Source organism: Lipotes vexillifer, unplaced genomic scaffold, assembly GCF_000442215.2.
Source record: "Lipotes vexillifer unplaced genomic scaffold, Lipotes_vexillifer_v1.1 scaffold967, whole genome shotgun sequence".
In the NCBI taxonomy this organism is placed as follows: Eukaryota; Metazoa; Chordata; class Mammalia; order Artiodactyla; family Lipotidae; genus Lipotes; species Lipotes vexillifer.
Window position 1 is genome coordinate 994513 of NW_006791018.1, and position 19406 is coordinate 1013918.

Sequence of the window (19406 nt, forward strand, 5' to 3'; positions counted from 1 at the left end):
TCAATTTAGTAGTTCTTATCAAATCAAAAATGCAAACATAATCTCTTGATCCTGAAGTTTCACTATACAAAATCCCATTTGTATAGCTGCAAAGACTGTACAAGGATAGTCTCTACCAGGTTACTAATAGTGGTGACAAGATAGAGATAAATCAATAACCCCCCAATGACAGTTCAATTACGGTCCATTCATACTACAAACTCTCTTATACAGGTCTATTTCTTTTTCTTTTCTTTTTTTTTTTTGCGGTACGCGGGCCTCTCACTGTTGTGGCCTCTCCCGTCGCAGAGCCTGTGCTCTGGATGCGCAGGCTCAACGGCCATGGCTCACAGGCCCAGCTGCGGAGCGGCATGTGGGATCTTCCCGGACCAGGGCATGAACCCGTGTCCCCTGCATCGGCAGGCAGACTCTCAACTACTGCACCGCCAGGAAAGCCCAGGTCTATTTTTAATATAATGAAAAATGTCTAAGATGCAGCACTAAATAAAAAAAAGCAAAACACTGTAACAAATGATGTAGCAGCACAATAGATACTGAAAATATCTGAAAGGCAAAAACAAAACAAACCCCCAAAACAAAAACCTGGGTATAAGGAAAACAAATGCACATGTATAATTATCAAGAGAGCTAATATACTTTTCAGATTCAAAAAAGCTAGTCAACCATTGGGTTGTGAATTAATTCAGTACATTCAAACTCAAAATGTAAACATTTATACAATGTATAAGCTCAACTGAACAAAACTGAAAGAGAAAAAAATGACTAAATCCAAAGACTAAGATAGATAGAAAAATCCCCTCACTACTCTAAATAAGGAAAATAACCACAGACATAGAACAGATTCACAACCAATTTCAAAATTTCGAGGAAATGATTTCCTCCCAAACTACTTCACCAAAATTCACCCAGAAGAAACACATCACACTTGAATATTCCAATTACCATAGATGCAATTGAAAGATATCTAACCAGATGATTTTATAGTAGAAACTTATGCAACCTTTAAAGAACAGAGGATTACAATATTATTTCAGATCATAGAAAGAGATGAAAAGCTCTTTATCAGTTACAAAACTCACCAGAAAAGGTATCAAAAAAAGAAAAGCAGGCAATGTTACTTATTAATATAAATGAAAGAATTTAAATAAAAGCCAAGAGAATCCTCAGTATATACACTCTGACAAAGTAGAATTTATTGTAGAAGTGCAAGGGTAGTTCAATATTGGGATATCTATGAAAGAAAGTATTTCTATTAACAAATTGAAAAAAGAAAACACCACATGATCACACTAATAGACTTGGTACAATCAGATTACATCCTGAATATCATGACAATTCATGTCTTCAAAAAATAAAAACAAAAAATCCTCACATAATACAATAATAAAGAGAAAAACATTTAAATGATAGCTTATCAAAGGCCAATAAAAATTATCCTAAAGCCACTTCCATTAAAATCATGACCAAAACATAAGTCTGCAATCACTATAATTAACAAATACACTATGGCAGTAAAATTAATGACTGGTATTAAGATTGGGAAAGAGATAAATTCTCTTGCCTTTACTGCTAAAGACTCAAATAAAAAAAACAAACTAATTATCCAGTGCCTCTGGTAATCTAGCTGGCTATAAGATAAACATACAAAAATTTTTGAATGACAATAACTAGCTTGTAATAAAAATGGGAAAAATATTCTATTTACAATACAAGTTTTTATAAGGTAAAAAGAAATAAGAATAACTATAATAACTGTCTGTCCCACCTAAATAGAAAGAGGGACTTGTATATTGATAAAGAGTTAACAGATAAAGAACTTATCTTCAACATATATGCATTTATTTGCAACTGAGCCTTGAAATACAGAGCAAAAACAGAAAAATATGGGAGAAAAAGATGACTCATGCCTTCAAGTTAAAGATTTTAATACACCCCTCTCCTTAGATGAAAGATATGTCAAGATACAGAAAAACAAAATAACTAAATTATTAGCACAAAAAAACTCCTAAAATTGGTCTTGACATAGAACATAAAGGAAGCTTTAATAAACTGCAAAGAATCAACATCTTATAGACTGTGCTTTCTGATCATAATGCAAAAAGGTATACCTTATAAAAAATAAGTCTCTCAAAGGCATGATCAATGAAAGAAACAATTGATAGGATGGACTTAAGTAAAATTAAAAACTTCTGCTCTGCCAAATGCAGTTAAAAGAATGCAAAAAGCCACAAACAGAAATTATTTGCAAAAGACACATCTGTTAAAGTACTGTTAACCAAAATATATAAAAACTCTTTAAACTTATCATTAAGAAAAATGAGTAGGGACTTCCCTGGTGGTGCTTTGGATAAGGGTCCGCCTGCCAACGCAGGGGACTCGGGTTCAATCCCTGGTCTGGGAGGACGCCACATGCCACAGAGCAACTAGGCCCATGCACCACAACTGCTGAGCCTGTGATCTAGACTCCGTGAGCCACAACTACTGAAGCCTGCGGCCTTGAGGTGGTGCTCCGCAACAGGAGAAGCCACTGCAAGGAGAGGTCCGCACACTGCAATGAAGAGTAGCCCCCGCTCGACACAACTAGAGAAAGCCTGCTCACAGCAACGAATACCCAACGCTGCCAAAAATAAATAAAATTAAATCTGTAAAAAGAGTAAAAAATCTGGGCACTGCAACAAAAAAAGACATAGATACAAGTAAGCATATGAAAAGATGCTCAACATCATACACTATGACAGAGTTGCAAATTAAAATGAGATGCACCACACACCTATTAAAACGCCAAAAAAATCTAGAACACCAACAATACCAAATGTTAGTGAGGATGTGAAGCGACAGGAACTCTCATTCATTGCTGGTGGGAAGTCAAAATGGTACAGCCACTTTGGAAGACAGTTTGGTAGTTTCTTACAAAAGTATATATACTATTACTATATGATCAAGCAATCATGCTCCTTTATGTTTACCCAAATGCGTTGAAAACTTAAGTCCACACAAAAACCTGTACGTTTTTAGCAGCTTTAGTCATAATTGCTAAAATCTAGAAGCAACCAAACTGTCTTTTAGTAGCTGAATGGATAAACAAACCGTGGCATGTCCGGACAACAAAATATTATTCACCTCTATTATAATTATTTTGTTATTCAGTGCTAAAAAGAAATGAGCTATCAAAGAAAAGAAATGGAGGAAAATTAAGAGAATGAAGCCAATCTGAAAGGGTCACATACTGTATGATTCTAACTATATGACATCAGGAAAAGGTAAAACTATGGAGACAGTAAAAAGACCAGTGGCTGCAGGGGTTGTGGGTGGAGATGGGGAGAGGGATGAAGAGACAGAGCACAGAGGACTTTTAGTGCAGAGAAACTATTCTGTATGACACTATCATGAGGGATACACGTCACCAAACATTTGTCAAACTCATAGAATGCATAACATCAAGAGTGAAACGTAATGCAAACTGGACTTTGGGTGATAATGATGTGTCAATGTATGTTCATCAACTGTAGTAAACGTACCACTCTGGGAAGAGATGTTGATAGAAGGGAAGGCTGTATGTATGAGGGATAGGGGGTATTTGGGAACTCTCTACTTTGAACTCAATCTAAAATTTCTCTAGGAAAAAAAAAAAGTCAATTTGCAAAAAAAAAAATCTGACATCTGGAAACCAAAAAAACCAACCACTTAATACCTAATAAAAGAAGAAATCAAATGAGGAAAAAAGAAAACAAGATATTGAGAGCTGAATAACAACAAAAATTTTTCATGTCAAAACTTAAGGGACTTCCCTGGAGGCGCCACGGTTAAGAATCTGCCTGCCGGGACTTCCCTGGTGGAGCAGTGGTTTACAATCCGCCTAGCAATGCAGGGGACACAGGTTCGATCCCTGGTCCGAGAAGATCTCACATGCCACAGAGCAACTAAGCCCGTGTGCCACAACTACTAAGCCTGCATGCCACAACTACTGAAGCCCGTGCGCCTAGAGCCTGTGCTCCTCAGCAAGATAAGCCACTGCAATGAGAAGCCCATGCACCGCAACGAAGAGGAGCCCCCGCTCGCTGCAACTAGAGAAAGCCTGCACGCAGCAACAAAGACCCAACAGAGCCATACATACGTACATACATACATACATAAGTTTATTAAAAAAAAACAAAAAAAAAACTTAAGCAGCACAATTAAGGATGTCTGAAAACCAGTGAGCTAAGGACTCAAATTAAAATTAAAAGGACTCAAGATGCTAGAAGAAGACCAAGAGAGTAAGTAATCAAGAAGTAAAGATGACAACAGAAATTGAATAGTTACCCTCTCGCCTCTTCAAAAAAACCCAAAAAACAAAAAAAGGACAATGATAGCAATTATGATTTCTAACCCTATGCTAAACAATTATTAAACCTCAATAACATAGATAAAAATCTGGAAAAAAACATGAAATTATTAGAAGCAATTGAAAACTGGAATAGCCCAATAACCACTAAGGAAATTGAAATGGTAATGCAAAACCATTATCCTCAAAAACTATTAGAGCCAAACTAAACTTTAAAAGCTTTTGCACAGCAAAGGAAACCATTCACAAATCGAAAAGACAATCTACTGAACAGAAGAAAATATTTGCAAATGATATGACCAATGAGGGGTTAATATCCAAAATATAAACAGCTCATACAACTCAACATCAAAAAACAAAAAAATAAACAAAAAAACAACAACAGAAAACAACCCAATAAAAATTAGGCAGAAGACTCGAATAGACATTTTTCCAAAGAGGAAATGCAGATGGCCAACAGGCACATGAAAAGAGATGCTCAACATCAGTAATCAATCATCAGGGAAATGCAAATCAAAATCATAATGAGATATCTCACACATGTCAGATGGCTATCATCAAAAAGAATGCAAATAACAAATGTTGGCAAGAACGTGGAGAAAAGGGAACCCTCATAAATGTTGGTGGGAATGTAAACTGGTACAGCCACTGTGGAAACCAGTATGGAGGTTTCTCAAAAAACTAAAAACAGAACTACCATATGACACAGCAATTCCACTCCTGGGTATATATGCAAAGAAAATAAAAACACTAATTTGAAAAAATACATGCACCCCTACGTTCACAGCAGCATTATTAACAATTGCCAAGATAAGGAAGGAACCTAAGTGTCTATCAACAAATGAATGGATAATGAAGATGTGACAGACACACACACACACACACACACACACACACACACACTGGAATACTACTCAGCCATAAAAAAGAATCAAATTTTGCCATTTGCAGCAACATGGATGGACTTTAAGGGCATTATGCTAAGTGAAATATGTCACACAGAGAAAGACAAATACTGTATGATATCACTTACATGTGGAATCTAAAAAATACAACTAGTGAATATAACAAAGAAGGAGCAGACTCACAGAGAACAAACTGGTGGTTACCAGTGGGGAGAGGGAAGGGGTGAGGGTCAATACAGGTGTAGGGGATTAAGAGGTACAAAGTGTTTTGTATAAAATAAACTACAAAGATATATTGTACAACATGGGGAATATAGCCAATATTTTACAATAACTAAATGGAGTATAAATTTTAAAAATTGTAAATCACTATATTGCACACCTGTAACATATATTATTATACAGAAACTATACTTTAATTAAAAAAAAAAGTGTTAGGTCCAGTCAGTTTTTAGTTGTGTTCCATCAAGCATTAAGAAATGTTACTTATTAAGTTGTTCTAAGGACCAGAAAAGAGAGATTATTCTCCAGAAACAAGCAACCTAAAAAAGATACTAGCAAACTAAATTCAGAAGAAATTAAACACACGTGTATGCACATATACATACCACTAAATACACATAATGAATAACTAGGGTTCATGTTAGTGATGTAAAGATGGCAATGTCAGAAAACTTATCCATGTACTTTCAAATTAACAGGGTAGAAAAGAAATATCATATGATCATCTTAGTTGACATGGAAAAAAACATTGAAGAATTTAAAAAATAAGTACATATTGAACACTATCAGCAAACCAGGAATAGAAGAAAGCTTCAACTTAACATAGATTGCATACCAAAAAACTATAGTAAACATCATATTTAATGGAGAAATTTTAAACTTATTCCCTTTAGGAGAGGAAAGAAGACAAGATGCCAGTTTATCACTGCTACCACTCACCATAGCACTAGAGGTTCTGCCTGAAACAATAATAGTAGACACAAATATGAGGACCAGAAGAGAAGGAGCCAAAACTGTCATTTGAGGGTAGTAGTATTACACAGAAAACTCACTAAGCAACAAGAGTTCAGCAAGCCTGCTGGATAAGCACATAGAAAAATGATAACATAAAGCACAACAAATTCAAAATGGCTCCAAATCTTATACAGTATCTGTAATCTAACAGAATGAAGAATGCACAGCATTTAATGGAGAATATTTAAAACTCTATCATAAAACAGACTTAAAAGAAGACTGAACTACAGCAGTTGGCCCTCCATATCAGTGAATTCAACCAACCATAGACTGAAAATATTTTAAAAATTCCAGAAATCTCCAAAAAGCAAAACTTGAATTTGCTGTAATCTGGCAACTTTACACATTTACATGGTATTATTGCACTTAGCTTTACTGTGTTTCGCAGATTATTGCCTTTTTAAAAAATTGAATGTTTGTGGAAACACTCTGTGGAGCAAGTCTATTAGCACCACTTTTCCAACAGCATTTGCTTACTTTGTGTCTCTGTGCTACATTTTGGTTACTGTTACAATATTTCAAACTTTTTCATTATCATATTTGTTATAGTGATCTGTGATCAGTAATCTTTAGATTATGACTCGCTAAAGGCTCAGATGATTGGTTAGCATTTTCTCACAATAAAGTATTTTTAAATTAAGGTATATACATTGTTTTTTTAGACATAATGCTATTGCACACTTAATAGCCTACAGTGTAGTGTAAACATAACTTTAATATACACTGGGAAACCAAAAAATTCGTGACTGACATTCACTTTATTGCAGTGGTCTGGAACTGAACCAATAACTGAGGTAGGCCTGTAGTGAGCACCTCAACCTGCACAGTACTGGCACCAGGTGCTATGCAGAAAAAGCTATTTCTGTTTAGAAAGCCTGTCAGAATGACTGACTAGAGAGATCCAAACAGTCAATTTCTTCTAATAAATGTCAAGGCAACTAATACCTGAATTTTTGACTCCAGAAGGCAAAAAGAATGGCGAGGACAGCAGAGGAAACCTAGGGAAGTGGCTCTCTTGGATCTGCTTGACCACAGATTAAACACACAGGAATTTCTCTTGCCAGGTACATATTCATAGCCTGAATTACATAGAATGTTCATTAGAGTTCTGGTTGGAACCATGTTTTGCTGTCCTTAAACCACCACTCATTGTAAGGGAGTCTAAAAGGAAGTTAAAGTAATTCTGAACTAGCTCCTCATGTTTAGGAATAGAAAGCAAGTGGGACTACATCAAACTGAAAAGCTTCCACACAGTAAACGGAGTGAAAATATAACCTCTGGAATGGAAGAAAATATTTGCAAACCATATATCTGATAAGGGGTTAATATCCACAATATATAAGAAACCCCTACAAATCAACAGCAAAATACCACAAATAATCCAATTAAAGAATGGGCAAAAAAGACATACAAATGGCCAACAGGTATATAAAAAGAACTCAACATCACTAAGCATCAGAGAAACGTAAATCAAAACCATAATGAGATTTCACCTCACACTTGTCAGGATGGCCATTATCAAAAAACCAAGAAATAACAAATGTTGGCAAGGATGTGTAGAAACTGGAACCCTCCTACACTGTTGGTGGGAATGTAAATTGTATAGCCACTATGGAACAGTATGGAAATTCCTATAAAAAGTTCATTGAAGCATCTTTTTTTTTTTTTTTTTGCGGTATGTGGGCGTCTCACCGTTGTGGTCTCTCCCGTTGCGGAGCACAGGCTCCAGACGCGCAGGCTCAGCGGCCATGGCTCACGGGCCCAGCCGCTCCGCGGCATGTGGGACCGTCCCGGACCGGGGCACGAACCCGCGTCCCCTGCATCGGCAGGCAGACTCTCAATCACTGTGCCACCAGGGAAGCCCTGAAGCATCATTTTTAATAGCTAAGATATGGAAATAACCTAAGTGTACATGGATGAGTGAATAGATAAAGAAGATATATATAAAATGCACATACACACAAGGAAAACTATTCAGCCATAAAAAAAAGAATGAATGAAATCTTGCCATTTACAACAGCATGGATGGACCTTGAAGGCATTATACTAAGTGAAATAAGCCAGAAAGAGAAAGACAAGTATCGTATGATCTCACATGTAGATTCTGAAAAACGAAACAAAAAAACCAAGTTCATAGAAACAGAGAACAGACTGATGATTGCCATAGGAGAGGATGGCTTGGACGTGTGGGAGAAATGGGTGAAGAGGGTCAAAATCTACAAACTTTTAGCTATAAAATAAGTAGGTCATGAGGGATAAAATGTACAGCATGGTGACTATAGTTAGTAATACTGTATTACATCTTTGAAGAGTAAAGTCCTCCTCACACACACACACACACACACACAATTTTGTTACTATGTGTGGTGATGGGTTAACTACTTATTTTTGGTAAGCATTTTCTAATGTATACAAATATTGAACCATTGCATTATACACCTGATACTAATACTGTATGTCAATTATAAAATAAGGATGAAGATCAAGAAAAAAAGAAAAAACACACAAAAAAGCTACACAAAAAAATTTCATAAGCTTTTCCCAATATATACATGTCTTAGGACATATATCCAAGTAAGCACCTACTGGGGAGGGTGGACTGCAGTAAAGGGAAAAAGAATAAAGGGAAAAAATATGAGGGAACCGCCATGGATCAACAATAATGACCATAGCCTGAAAAGCACAAGTAACTGAAATTTGTGTACCTGAAATCAAAAAAGAATAAAAACAGCAAGTTTTCAAATAAATACACAATATTTTTGGATGGGAAAGTTTAATTGAAAAGTATGAATATGTCAGTTCTCTTAAAATGGAAAGAATTAAATTAATCCCAGATAAAAACACAATTTTTGCCTTTTGAGCATGTCTCTGTGTGTGTATTTAAAGACTGCTTTTGGTGGGGGACAGGGAAATTCATATGCTAATATCTGAAAACAGCAAAGGACATAATGAAAAGAGAAACCATGAAAGACTTCTCTTATTAAATATTAAATACTCTAATCAGAAAAAGGTGTAATATTGAATTAGAAATAGAGTGGAAAAGAAAACCCAGAAATGGACGTCAGAATATGTGAGAATTTAATATATGACAAAAAAGATATTTCAATTAAGTGAGAAAAAAATAGTTTGACAGACAACTGACACAACCAAAATATTAATCATGGTGGTTCCCTCATGGTGGAAAAACTTAGGGTAATTTACTTTCTTCTTTTTAACTTAAGTCTGCTTCATTTTCCTCCCAGTGAGCCCATATTATTTAAGTAAGCAGGAAAAACATGAAGCTATTATTACTCAAAAACAAAAAAAGACACTTATAATGGAAGAATACCAAATGGATATTTTATAACTATTCAATTTTAAAGCAAAAGATAAAAGTTTAAAATATTTAAATACAGGTCACAATTAAAAGTCTTTCACCCCAAATTTAAAATACTAACATACTTAAAATTCATTCACAGATTTCTGCATTTTCTCAACCATATGAGAATAACAGCTACCTCTCAGGACTACTGTTTTGATGAAATGAGATTACACACGTAAACTCTTCACTGAGCTTTAATTAAAAAAAAAAAAAAAACCCTGGTGATTCCCATATCTCTGATTAAGTCCCACAAAAATCAGATTTTAAAATAAATCATTCAAACAAATTTTCAACCTTTGGCATAGAAAATAAAGGTAAAGGGTTCAACTTAGTAGATAATATTCAAAACAGAAATAAGCATCAACGTAGTAGGCTAAAGAAGTATAATGAAATAAATATATTCCAAAGGTACTTACTGCACCGGATGTTGTACCTAAAAAAAAATTTTTTTGGAACAATATTACAATGTGATAAATCATGCTCTCCTTGAGTTAACAGTGTTAAAATATTTATTCATACTATTTTTTCCTCCTCATCCCATCAGACTAAATATCCTAAGACTGTCCCATATCACCTATGTACTTGCTCTCTTTCCAACAAGAAAAACATCGATAGTGCAAAGCACTTTCAGAATTAAGTTGGCACTTTGAACTTTCAATGTGCAAACTCACTTGGGAGCTGTTTGAGCAGTATTTACACCCTTGCCTTTTGTTTCTCCTTTTCTTGCTAAATAGGTGTTTATCTTAACTAATTCCTGTTTCTCTGCTATACTGCTGAAGTACAGTAATGTGTCAGAACTCTGATTCTATGCTTTAGATTTCTGACAAGTTTAATTATCTAGGTTCCAAACACATGCTGTACAATACAGAATCCTTTAGCCACCACATATGCCTATTTAAACTAACATTTAAATTAATTAAGATTAAGTAAAATTTTAAAATTCAGTTCCTCCTTTGCACTAGCCACATTTCAAGTACTCAATAATTACATGTGGCTGTGTTTACAGTATACAACACTACAGATTACAGAACATTTCTACACTTATAGAAAGTTCTATTAGATGGTACTGTCCTAAACTACTATCAAAGCCATCTTAAGACATAAGGGGAAATCCCTATTAGTCACAAAGTTCATATGAATAATCTTTAATTTAGGAAACTAGTAGCTTAAAACTATATATAAAAAAAACAAGAGACTGTAAAAAGGAAACAACTAAGTACATATATACTGAGAGCAATCAAAAAAAAGCTGGTATGGAACATCAATAATAGAGTCAAAGCATTTAAAAGTAACTAAAAAAAACTTTAAGGTAATTTTCCAGGATTATTTAGGGTAATAGTAACCACCTCTAGATAGCTAAATAGGCTAAAATATTATTCTAAGGTATTGATATATCAGAGGTATTGATATAGCAGAACATCATTACAGCTTAAATAATGAAATCTGTGAAACATCTTAAAAAGATCAGTTATAGCATATAAACCTCCAGGAAAGCACATAGTGCATTTTAAACATATTTCGACCCATAATGTTCAAAAAAAAAAATGTTTTGGCATAACCACGGGACAAAGTTCACCATCTGGAATACTAAATTACATGGAACATTACTTACTCATGTATAACTGAAGCATTATTATATGTTAAAGTCACACTAGTCATAATAAACACTTATTGGTAACCAGCTGAAAAAAAATATTATCACAGGGCTTACAAACTGTAATGACTATAAGGACCAAGCAGGTACCAGAAAAATGACTGAAGTAGTCCAGAAGTCTGAGAGCACATGCTCGATATCTGAAGTATGGAGTTGCTACCCATTCCACAATGTTTGCTGAGTGCAAATATGGACTCAACCAGAATTTTCCATTCAAATATTCTCTGAGTATCTACTGTGTTGAGAAAGACCACTGTAAATAATAAAAGTTCAGATCATCCAACTTTTCAAGATAAATTAAATTTTTGCATGGAATGATAAATTCAATCTTTATGTAAGCCTGCAGACTTTAAATGTCAGCAACTAATTATAAAATTTAAAAACATTCCGTGGGCCAAAGTATATCTGAAGACCAAATCTGGTCTCAGAACTCCAATATCTAAAATTGTGATAATTTCTTATGGATTTCCATTTTCCATTGCTTAAAAAAAAAAAGAATCAGGAGTTGATTATAGTGTCCAAGAGACACTGCTTTATTCCTCACTATAACACGGTTGCTACTGTCCAAATTAAGTCTAATATATATCACCATAAATGGTATACATACCTGCTGCTACATCCATATTATTTACTCCTGGCTGTAAGAATAAAAATGAAATTAGTAACATTCACCTTGCTTAAACCGTATTTTATAAGCGATTCTCTTAAAGCATAATCAGTCCCCTCTATGTATCAATTCTCTAGCTGCTGACTCAAAGATTCTTGGTTAAGTTTTAGCGATCTCAGTTCCCTGAGCTTGCTATAAATTGTAAAAAAAAAAAAAAAAAAAAAATTGCAGTAATCTGGGACTACTGAAGCACTTTAATCTTAAGTGTTCTATTTATATAATTATCGGTTATATAAAGATCCATAACCCTTTACCCACAATTCTAAGATCCAAAAAGGTCTGAAAAACAAGTTTTTTTTTTTAGTTTGGCACCAAAACTCATCAGTGGCAAAACCTATCCTGAATAATATGAACTGTTTACAGTCTTATTTATCCCACATCAGAATGAGTATCTTTAAGTTCTGCTTTAGAAATATTGTGTTAGAAATTAAAGTGCACGGCCCAAGATCCTGTGGGAAATTTTTACATAATTATTATATACTATATGCAATGTATTATTTTATAATATAAAAAAATTTTGAAATGTATCTGGCCCTAGGGGTTTTGGATACGACACTGAAAACCTACCCCAGTGGAGTATGCCACATCTGTTCATTATAACTAACTAATAAATAAGTCATGCTAATTTGAATATCATAATGATTTCTATATTGCTATACCACCCAATAAGGGTGATAAGAGTATTCAAAGATTTTCTAAGTAATGTGCCATAGCTGAAGTCTCATGAAATGTGGATTTCAAATGAAATCTTCTGATTTCTAAATTTAGGATCTAGTATTAAATCACATCCTATCAATTTTTAATTAGTATATGGTAAAGCAAATGTCTGCTCTTTAAGATTAGAACGCTACAAGAGCAATAAAGTGCTTGTGGCTAACGAATGATGCTTTTTAGAATTCTAGACTTGTTTAATGTAGAATTAATTTAATAACTAAGGATGTACAACAATTATAATATAAATACAGGAAAAAATGTAAATGCCTGGATTCAAGAAACTAAAAATAAACGTTCATGTAATTCCCATCGTGTAGTACTTGGGAGGCACTTAAAAAGCTAACATGATTGCCTACAAAATACTTATGTTATCTCATAGACAAAAGAAATCAAAACATCACAGAAAACAGTTACTTTTACAAGATTACCGGTAAGGCAGGCTGCATGGAAGCCTGAGACATATGAGACATCATCATTCCAGGCATTACTGAAGACATCATTCCAGGCATCTAGAACAAAAGTAAAAAAAGATTACTATATAAGACCAAAGCACCTAATAGGATTTTAAGAATCTATCTGGTTATTAAAACTAATATGTACAATTTAGGATTAAAACCCAGTGAATACTATACTACATGAATAGTATGCTTAGTAAGTGCTTGTTGAATGAATGAAGTATTTTTTAATGACCTATTTTAATACTTATGTCATTATTTATATGTATTGTCATAATTATTTTAATACATTTAAAAGTTTAGACTATTGTATGTTATTTGTAACTTAAAATTTAAGAATATTAATTTCCTTCTAATTTAAACTCAACACCCATGTTTTTCTCTTCTTTGGAGCAAGGCAAAAAAATTTTTTCAGTGTTTCTCACCTTTGATTTTTAATATCTGATTAAATAATTTTTATAGCCATCTGGTCTTTTTAAACCTTCTAGCTCAAAGGTGCTTATAATTCAGTGACTTTAAACAAATACATAAAAAACAGACTTTTCTAACTCAAGTCATCTATGCTCTCTCTTATAAAGAAAAACTTAATAAAGCACATACACACATGCATATCTGGGGAAAGAATATATTAGTTTGGGGGCTTAAACTCATCTACCAATAACTGTTATCCAAATCTATGAATCAATCTTCACTACTTAGTATGAATAAAAATCATGAAGATTAACATAAATTTCCAAAGGATTCTGACGCAATGTTCACATATATTAGTATAATCTCACATCATAACTTTAATCTTAATATGAACGAATGTAAGGAAAACATGAAGGGAGATAAAATTATACAAAACAATCATAGGTACTGGAACAAGGTAACCAGTTATTCAACAGTTTTAAATTAAATGAACAATCTGAGAAATAGGAACAACAAAAAAGAAATAAGCATATTGGTCAACAGGAATATATAAAGCCTACTAAAGGCAGGAAACACTTGAACACTGACGTTTACTACTTTTGAAAGTCAACTCATGAGCAAAACCAGGCTAAATTATCATTAAAATGAAGTAGCATGGTACTAATGGATGAAAAAAACAAAAAAGCCTTTTTGTTCCACAAAACATTCAATAAACTGTTTAAACATCACTAAACAAGAACTTGACTAGAACCTGAAATACGGGTTAAATAATAGTTGACAAAAATAAAGTGCAGAATTTGAAAACAAAGCAGTGACAAGCCTCTACAACTCAAACTAACAGAATGAGAACTAGGCTTTTTCCCCTTCTCCCCTCAACAGATATACCCTCACAATTAATTCTGCTTTAGGCTAATAGCAAATATGTTTGAATTCTTTTAAGAACTAAGTAATTATGGGGGGAAGCACGGTGGGCAACAAAGAGAAATGGCCTGCTATTAAAATGGTCTGCATATAAAATCAAAAGCTAATAACATGTCCAAAAACTAGACTTCTAATCTAAATGGAGAACCTGAAATTTGAAAACTTAAGAGAAAACTGAATCAAAGTATTTTCTCTTAAGAATTAAAAACTGTGGGGGGGAAGGATAAACTGGCAGTACGGGATTAACAGATGCACTCTACCATACATAAAATAGATAAACAATAAGGATTTACTGTATAGCACAGGGAACTATATTCAGTATCTTGTAATAAACTATGAGAAAGAATCCAAAAAAAGAATATAGATACATACATATATATGTATAACTGAATCACTTTGCTGTACACCTGAAACTAACGTAATATTGTAAATCAACTATACTCCAATTAAAAGAAAAAAAAAAGAAATTCCACATTAAGCAATGGCTACAAAGACTTTGTGGCAACATGAAAAATGCTTCTGACTCCATGTTAAGAGAAAAAAGTCACAATCAAAATTGTGTGTACGCTACGATTAAAATTTTTAAACACAGATGTACATACAATAAAATCTGGAATAAAATTTACCAAAAATGATAATAGTTACATTAGGGAGATGGAATATGGGTTATTTATTTTTCATTCTACTTTTCAAACTTTCTGGAATGATGTCTTTAAAACTAAACATGTAAATTAAAAGAATTCTGTGCTAAATCTTAAAAAAAGAATTAAAGACATTTAAAAAGGGGGTAAAATCTCCATCATGCAACTCAGCATTTCCACACGATAGCAGTACAAATGACTGTACAAATAAATGTAATTTCAAATTAAAGTACTCTACTTCATAAGAGACACAGTGATCAAAGCCCATCCAAAACCAAAGCACAAAAGAGCTTACATATAACAAATGTTTACTAGACCAGGCAATGACACAGCAAACAATATTTGAAAATCATTAAAGAACAGAATTTGACAGAGTTCTCTCAATTGTTCTTCTTCCCACACTTCAAATTTTAAAACATCTCAAAAATTTGCCTTTAGACTAGAACTCATGGTATCGGTTATATAATGAGATTTAATGTCAAATAAAAAGCTAAATTCTCCCTCTGTATCTCTGCAAATTCTGAGGGGTAGCAACTAGTTAAGCTTGTTCAACCTGACAAAAATTGGCAAGATTCTTAAATTATGTACAACCGAATATTCTAAAAGTAAATAGATAATTCTAAAGCAAAACTGTGATGTTATTAACATGAAACCAAAGAACAAAAATATAAATACGCAAAAGACTATGTTTTTATGAAAAGCTATTACAAGAATTTGGCCTGTTTCCCAAAGCCTGAGGAATCTATTTTGTGGAAATGTTATGATTTCCATTTTTCATTAATTCTACGATACACCTAATATGGAGATGCACGTGTCAACCCGTCTGACTGAAGTTGAATTCTTTCAGAGGATCTGTGTTGACTTCAGCCAGTCACTTGGCAGCACCATCAACCTGAGACTATTAAAAATTTCTAAGTTATTTATTTACTTGTTTTAACACCACACTGACAATGGGAATATAGGCTGCAAGCTTATGAGAGAATTGGTGTGTGGTTTAAATCCTGATCAGAAGTGATTTTTCCCTCCTTTTGCCCAATAAACAAAGTTGAGACATTCAAGTTACTTTGCTGTCCTTTTTTCCATAGCAGATTTACTTCTTGCTTCACATGGAGGGAATAGCCCTTTGGCATCCCAGCTTTATTCGTAGACTTCTCATTTGTTTTTTCTCACGCATGGCACCTAATATAATGGAGTGTCTCATCAATGATGACATCTTAAATTCAATGAAAACAGGATGTTGGTTCAAAATGGTTACAGGGACAAATTCTTAACATAGTTGCTACAGTAATGCCACAACAAATTCCACAAGCCAGATCATTCTTAAAGCTACAAAGTGGTAGCTCATACTAAGCTTATTGTGAAGCACGCTATAAAATTACAATAACCTTGTAGAGCTTCATAAATTTCCATTTAAGCTACTTTAGCAAATATATTAAGTGCTGTAATTAAGCATTTCAGTTGTTAGGAGACAGAGAAAGAATGGTTAAGGGTGAAAGACATATATGTGAGATGTAAGCTAAATTGCCTAAAATATTAAACATCTAAATTTAACGGACACTTTGGCACCTTTAAAAAGTAACTCAGATATACAACTTGATATGCTTTACTCAAAGTGGCCAACGATTTGTGTGATATGTTTCTATTTCTCTTCTTTTAATGATAAAAGTTAAATCAAGAAAAATCTCTTGAAAATTCTAAGAATCACCCATTTGAAGAAAATTTAAAATGAGTAAAAACTAGGGAGCACCACACAGTCCGCTCAGTCATTCTTAGCATCCCAGTTTAGAAAATGTCTAATGTTAGATAAAAACAAGCATGATTCATTGATCACTCTAGATATTTGAATTATAAAAAAAGGTACAGTAATAAAAGCAGTCCTATCAGTGCTACAGCAAATTAGTTATACAAAATGTAAATTAGCCCAATTTTATTAGGATATGAAAACAAAAGTGTACATCTTCATGTGGGCACCTCAAAAGTTCTTTTCTTCATAATTATTTCCTGAAGTTTTTCCTGCTGGAAAGAAATCACACAATCTAACCTATTTTTTGTCTAAAATCACTCTTGCTGCCAACCTGTAGCTACAAATTGATTACCTAAAAAGTTTGATTCTTGCCTTTATACTTGTTCCTTTTAAATGGGCTAAAGTCAATTCCACAAATACACTCTACAGAGGCTATTAACATTAAGCACACAGTATTTAAAAACAACTATTCCTTACACCACTAACTTACCTTATAAACAAATACATAAATGAATGCAAAAAATTAAGTTTTGAATAAATGCAAAAACTACGTCTTTGAATGTAACTAAATGTTCATTCAATTGGAAATAAATAGAAATACCTGTTTAAAGCATGTCCTTAACAACCCAAACTGGCTGAATTTTGGGACAATCATTTAACCTTACTTCCTCTTCATCTACAGTTATATATAAACTCAAAACATGTCATTTTCTTATATAAGAAACATTTAGATAAAAAAAGACAATATTTGCACAAACTGCTCCCACAGGGAGTAGAACCTTACCATTTAATAAGTCAACTGCCAGCATTCAGAATTATTTAGTTTGCTAAATTCTCTCAACCTGGAGACTTTAGAATTCACTGAAGTATACACTATTCCTTCAAATTCTAAGGAGGTGTAACATGGCATAATCTCATACTGCTATACAGGGAAGCAGCCTAGTACAGCTATTGAGTATACTCTGGATTCAGACTGCAAGAATTCCTACCCCAGTTGGCCACTCACCAGTTATGTGATCTTGGGCAACTTTACTTAACCCTCAATTTCCTTACCTGCAACACGGGGGAAAAATAGTACTCATCTGATAGGACTGTTGTAGGAATTAAATGGAATGATACATGAATAACCCAGGCACTTAGAACAGCCCTCAATAAATGAAAGCTGTTTTATTACCACTGCTCTCCTTCAACTCATGTAATTAAAGTATCTCTCATGTTGCCCCTTCTCTCATCTATTCCATAGCTATCTGTTAGTTAGACACTTTGGTTCTTTAAAGGCATCTAGTAAATACTGTAAAACCATCACCTTCAGTAGGAATCAACACACGTAATGAGAAGTCAATCCCAAATTAAGGATCACATTTAGTGCTGGCTCTTCAATGTCGCTTTACAATTCACTCAACTCTCTAGGCCTTCCTATTCCTATCTATAAACTGGACATCTATCTAGCCAATCCACTTTTCAGTCAGGAGGATCAAATTCAACAGGGTATATGAATCAGTTATATACAAACATGCTGATAAAAATTATAATTCTAACACAGATTAGGTATCACAGTTCCATTCCCTGAAACCTTAAAAAACAAAACTATGTGAAAAAAAGGCAAGTAAATAGTTTAAATTATTTAGTCCACTGTCTCTTGCTAAACCTCAAACTTCTTAAATGAGGGTACAGAAAATATAAAAAGAAAATCACTGGGTGTTGATATGTGACACAAAAACTTAGAAAAGGAGCTGAATAAAAATGAATTGTATCACTTGATTTTTAAAATGCTCTAAACATACTGTGGATACATACACAAATTGTGGTGTCTCAAGTCATCTAGAATTAAAGATTTTATAAAACTTACTCTAAAAATCATCTAAACCTCCTTTTGGACATGAGCCCTCTAGAACACAAGTACAGAGGAACACAAGACTATTACTATCTTCTTCCCCAATTCCTTTAAACTAGATTCAGTATTATATCTAGCTAAATCATTAAATATTTGTCCATATGAAAATTTTTAGCTCCTTCTCAATTGTGGGCACCTTTAGGACAAAGAGCATGTTTAATTTATGTAAGTATTACTCGTACAGAAGAGAGTTACATAGACATAGCAGAGACTCAAACACTTGTAGTAGACAACTTTATGACTAGCCCTTATTTCTGTATAAGGAAAGAGAGGGTAATTTTCTATTATATTCAACAAATATATGATCATAAATATGTAATGATCTTAAAAGTACTAAAAAAAAATCATCTTTCAGAGAATTAACAATTTTCTTGATACCCAATGACCAAAGAAAGTATACCAAGCCCACGTTCTCAAACAGAAACTTAATGCTCATTCATTAGTCAAAAGGTAATTTAAAAAGTCTTAACCCAAACAGATCAGGAGCTAATAAATAAGATTTGAGAATTTTGGTAAAAAAAAAAGTCTAAGATAAATGAGATGAAAATTTTGTTTAAAAAAAAAAAATGAAAGCCTAAGATAAAGCAAACTATTTCAACTCAGTTCTCACTTGCTGGCATGTTTAATCCTTTAAGAGACATGGCTAACAGCAACACTCAGATTTGGAGAAGATTCAGATTTCCACTTTGAGTGTAGTG

At 33.6% G+C, this 19406-nt stretch overlaps 1 protein-coding gene across 3 annotated transcripts in view; it reads right to left on the bottom strand.

Annotated features, from left to right (window-relative positions):
- PRPF40A (pre-mRNA processing factor 40A) overlaps positions 1 to 19406 on the bottom strand; it is a 55096-nt gene that overhangs the window by 27954 nt on the left and 7736 nt on the right. For all 3 annotated transcript variants that reach the window (XM_007464167.1, XM_007464166.1, XM_007464165.1), the window contains exons 3-5: positions 13071 to 13151; positions 11869 to 11899; positions 10024 to 10040 (exon numbers count right to left, since the gene is read on the bottom strand). In XM_007464167.1, coding sequence (XP_007464229.1) covers positions 10024 to 10040; positions 11869 to 11899; positions 13071 to 13151 — 129 coding nt within the window. The remainder of the gene's footprint in view (positions 1 to 10023; positions 10041 to 11868; positions 11900 to 13070; positions 13152 to 19406) is intronic.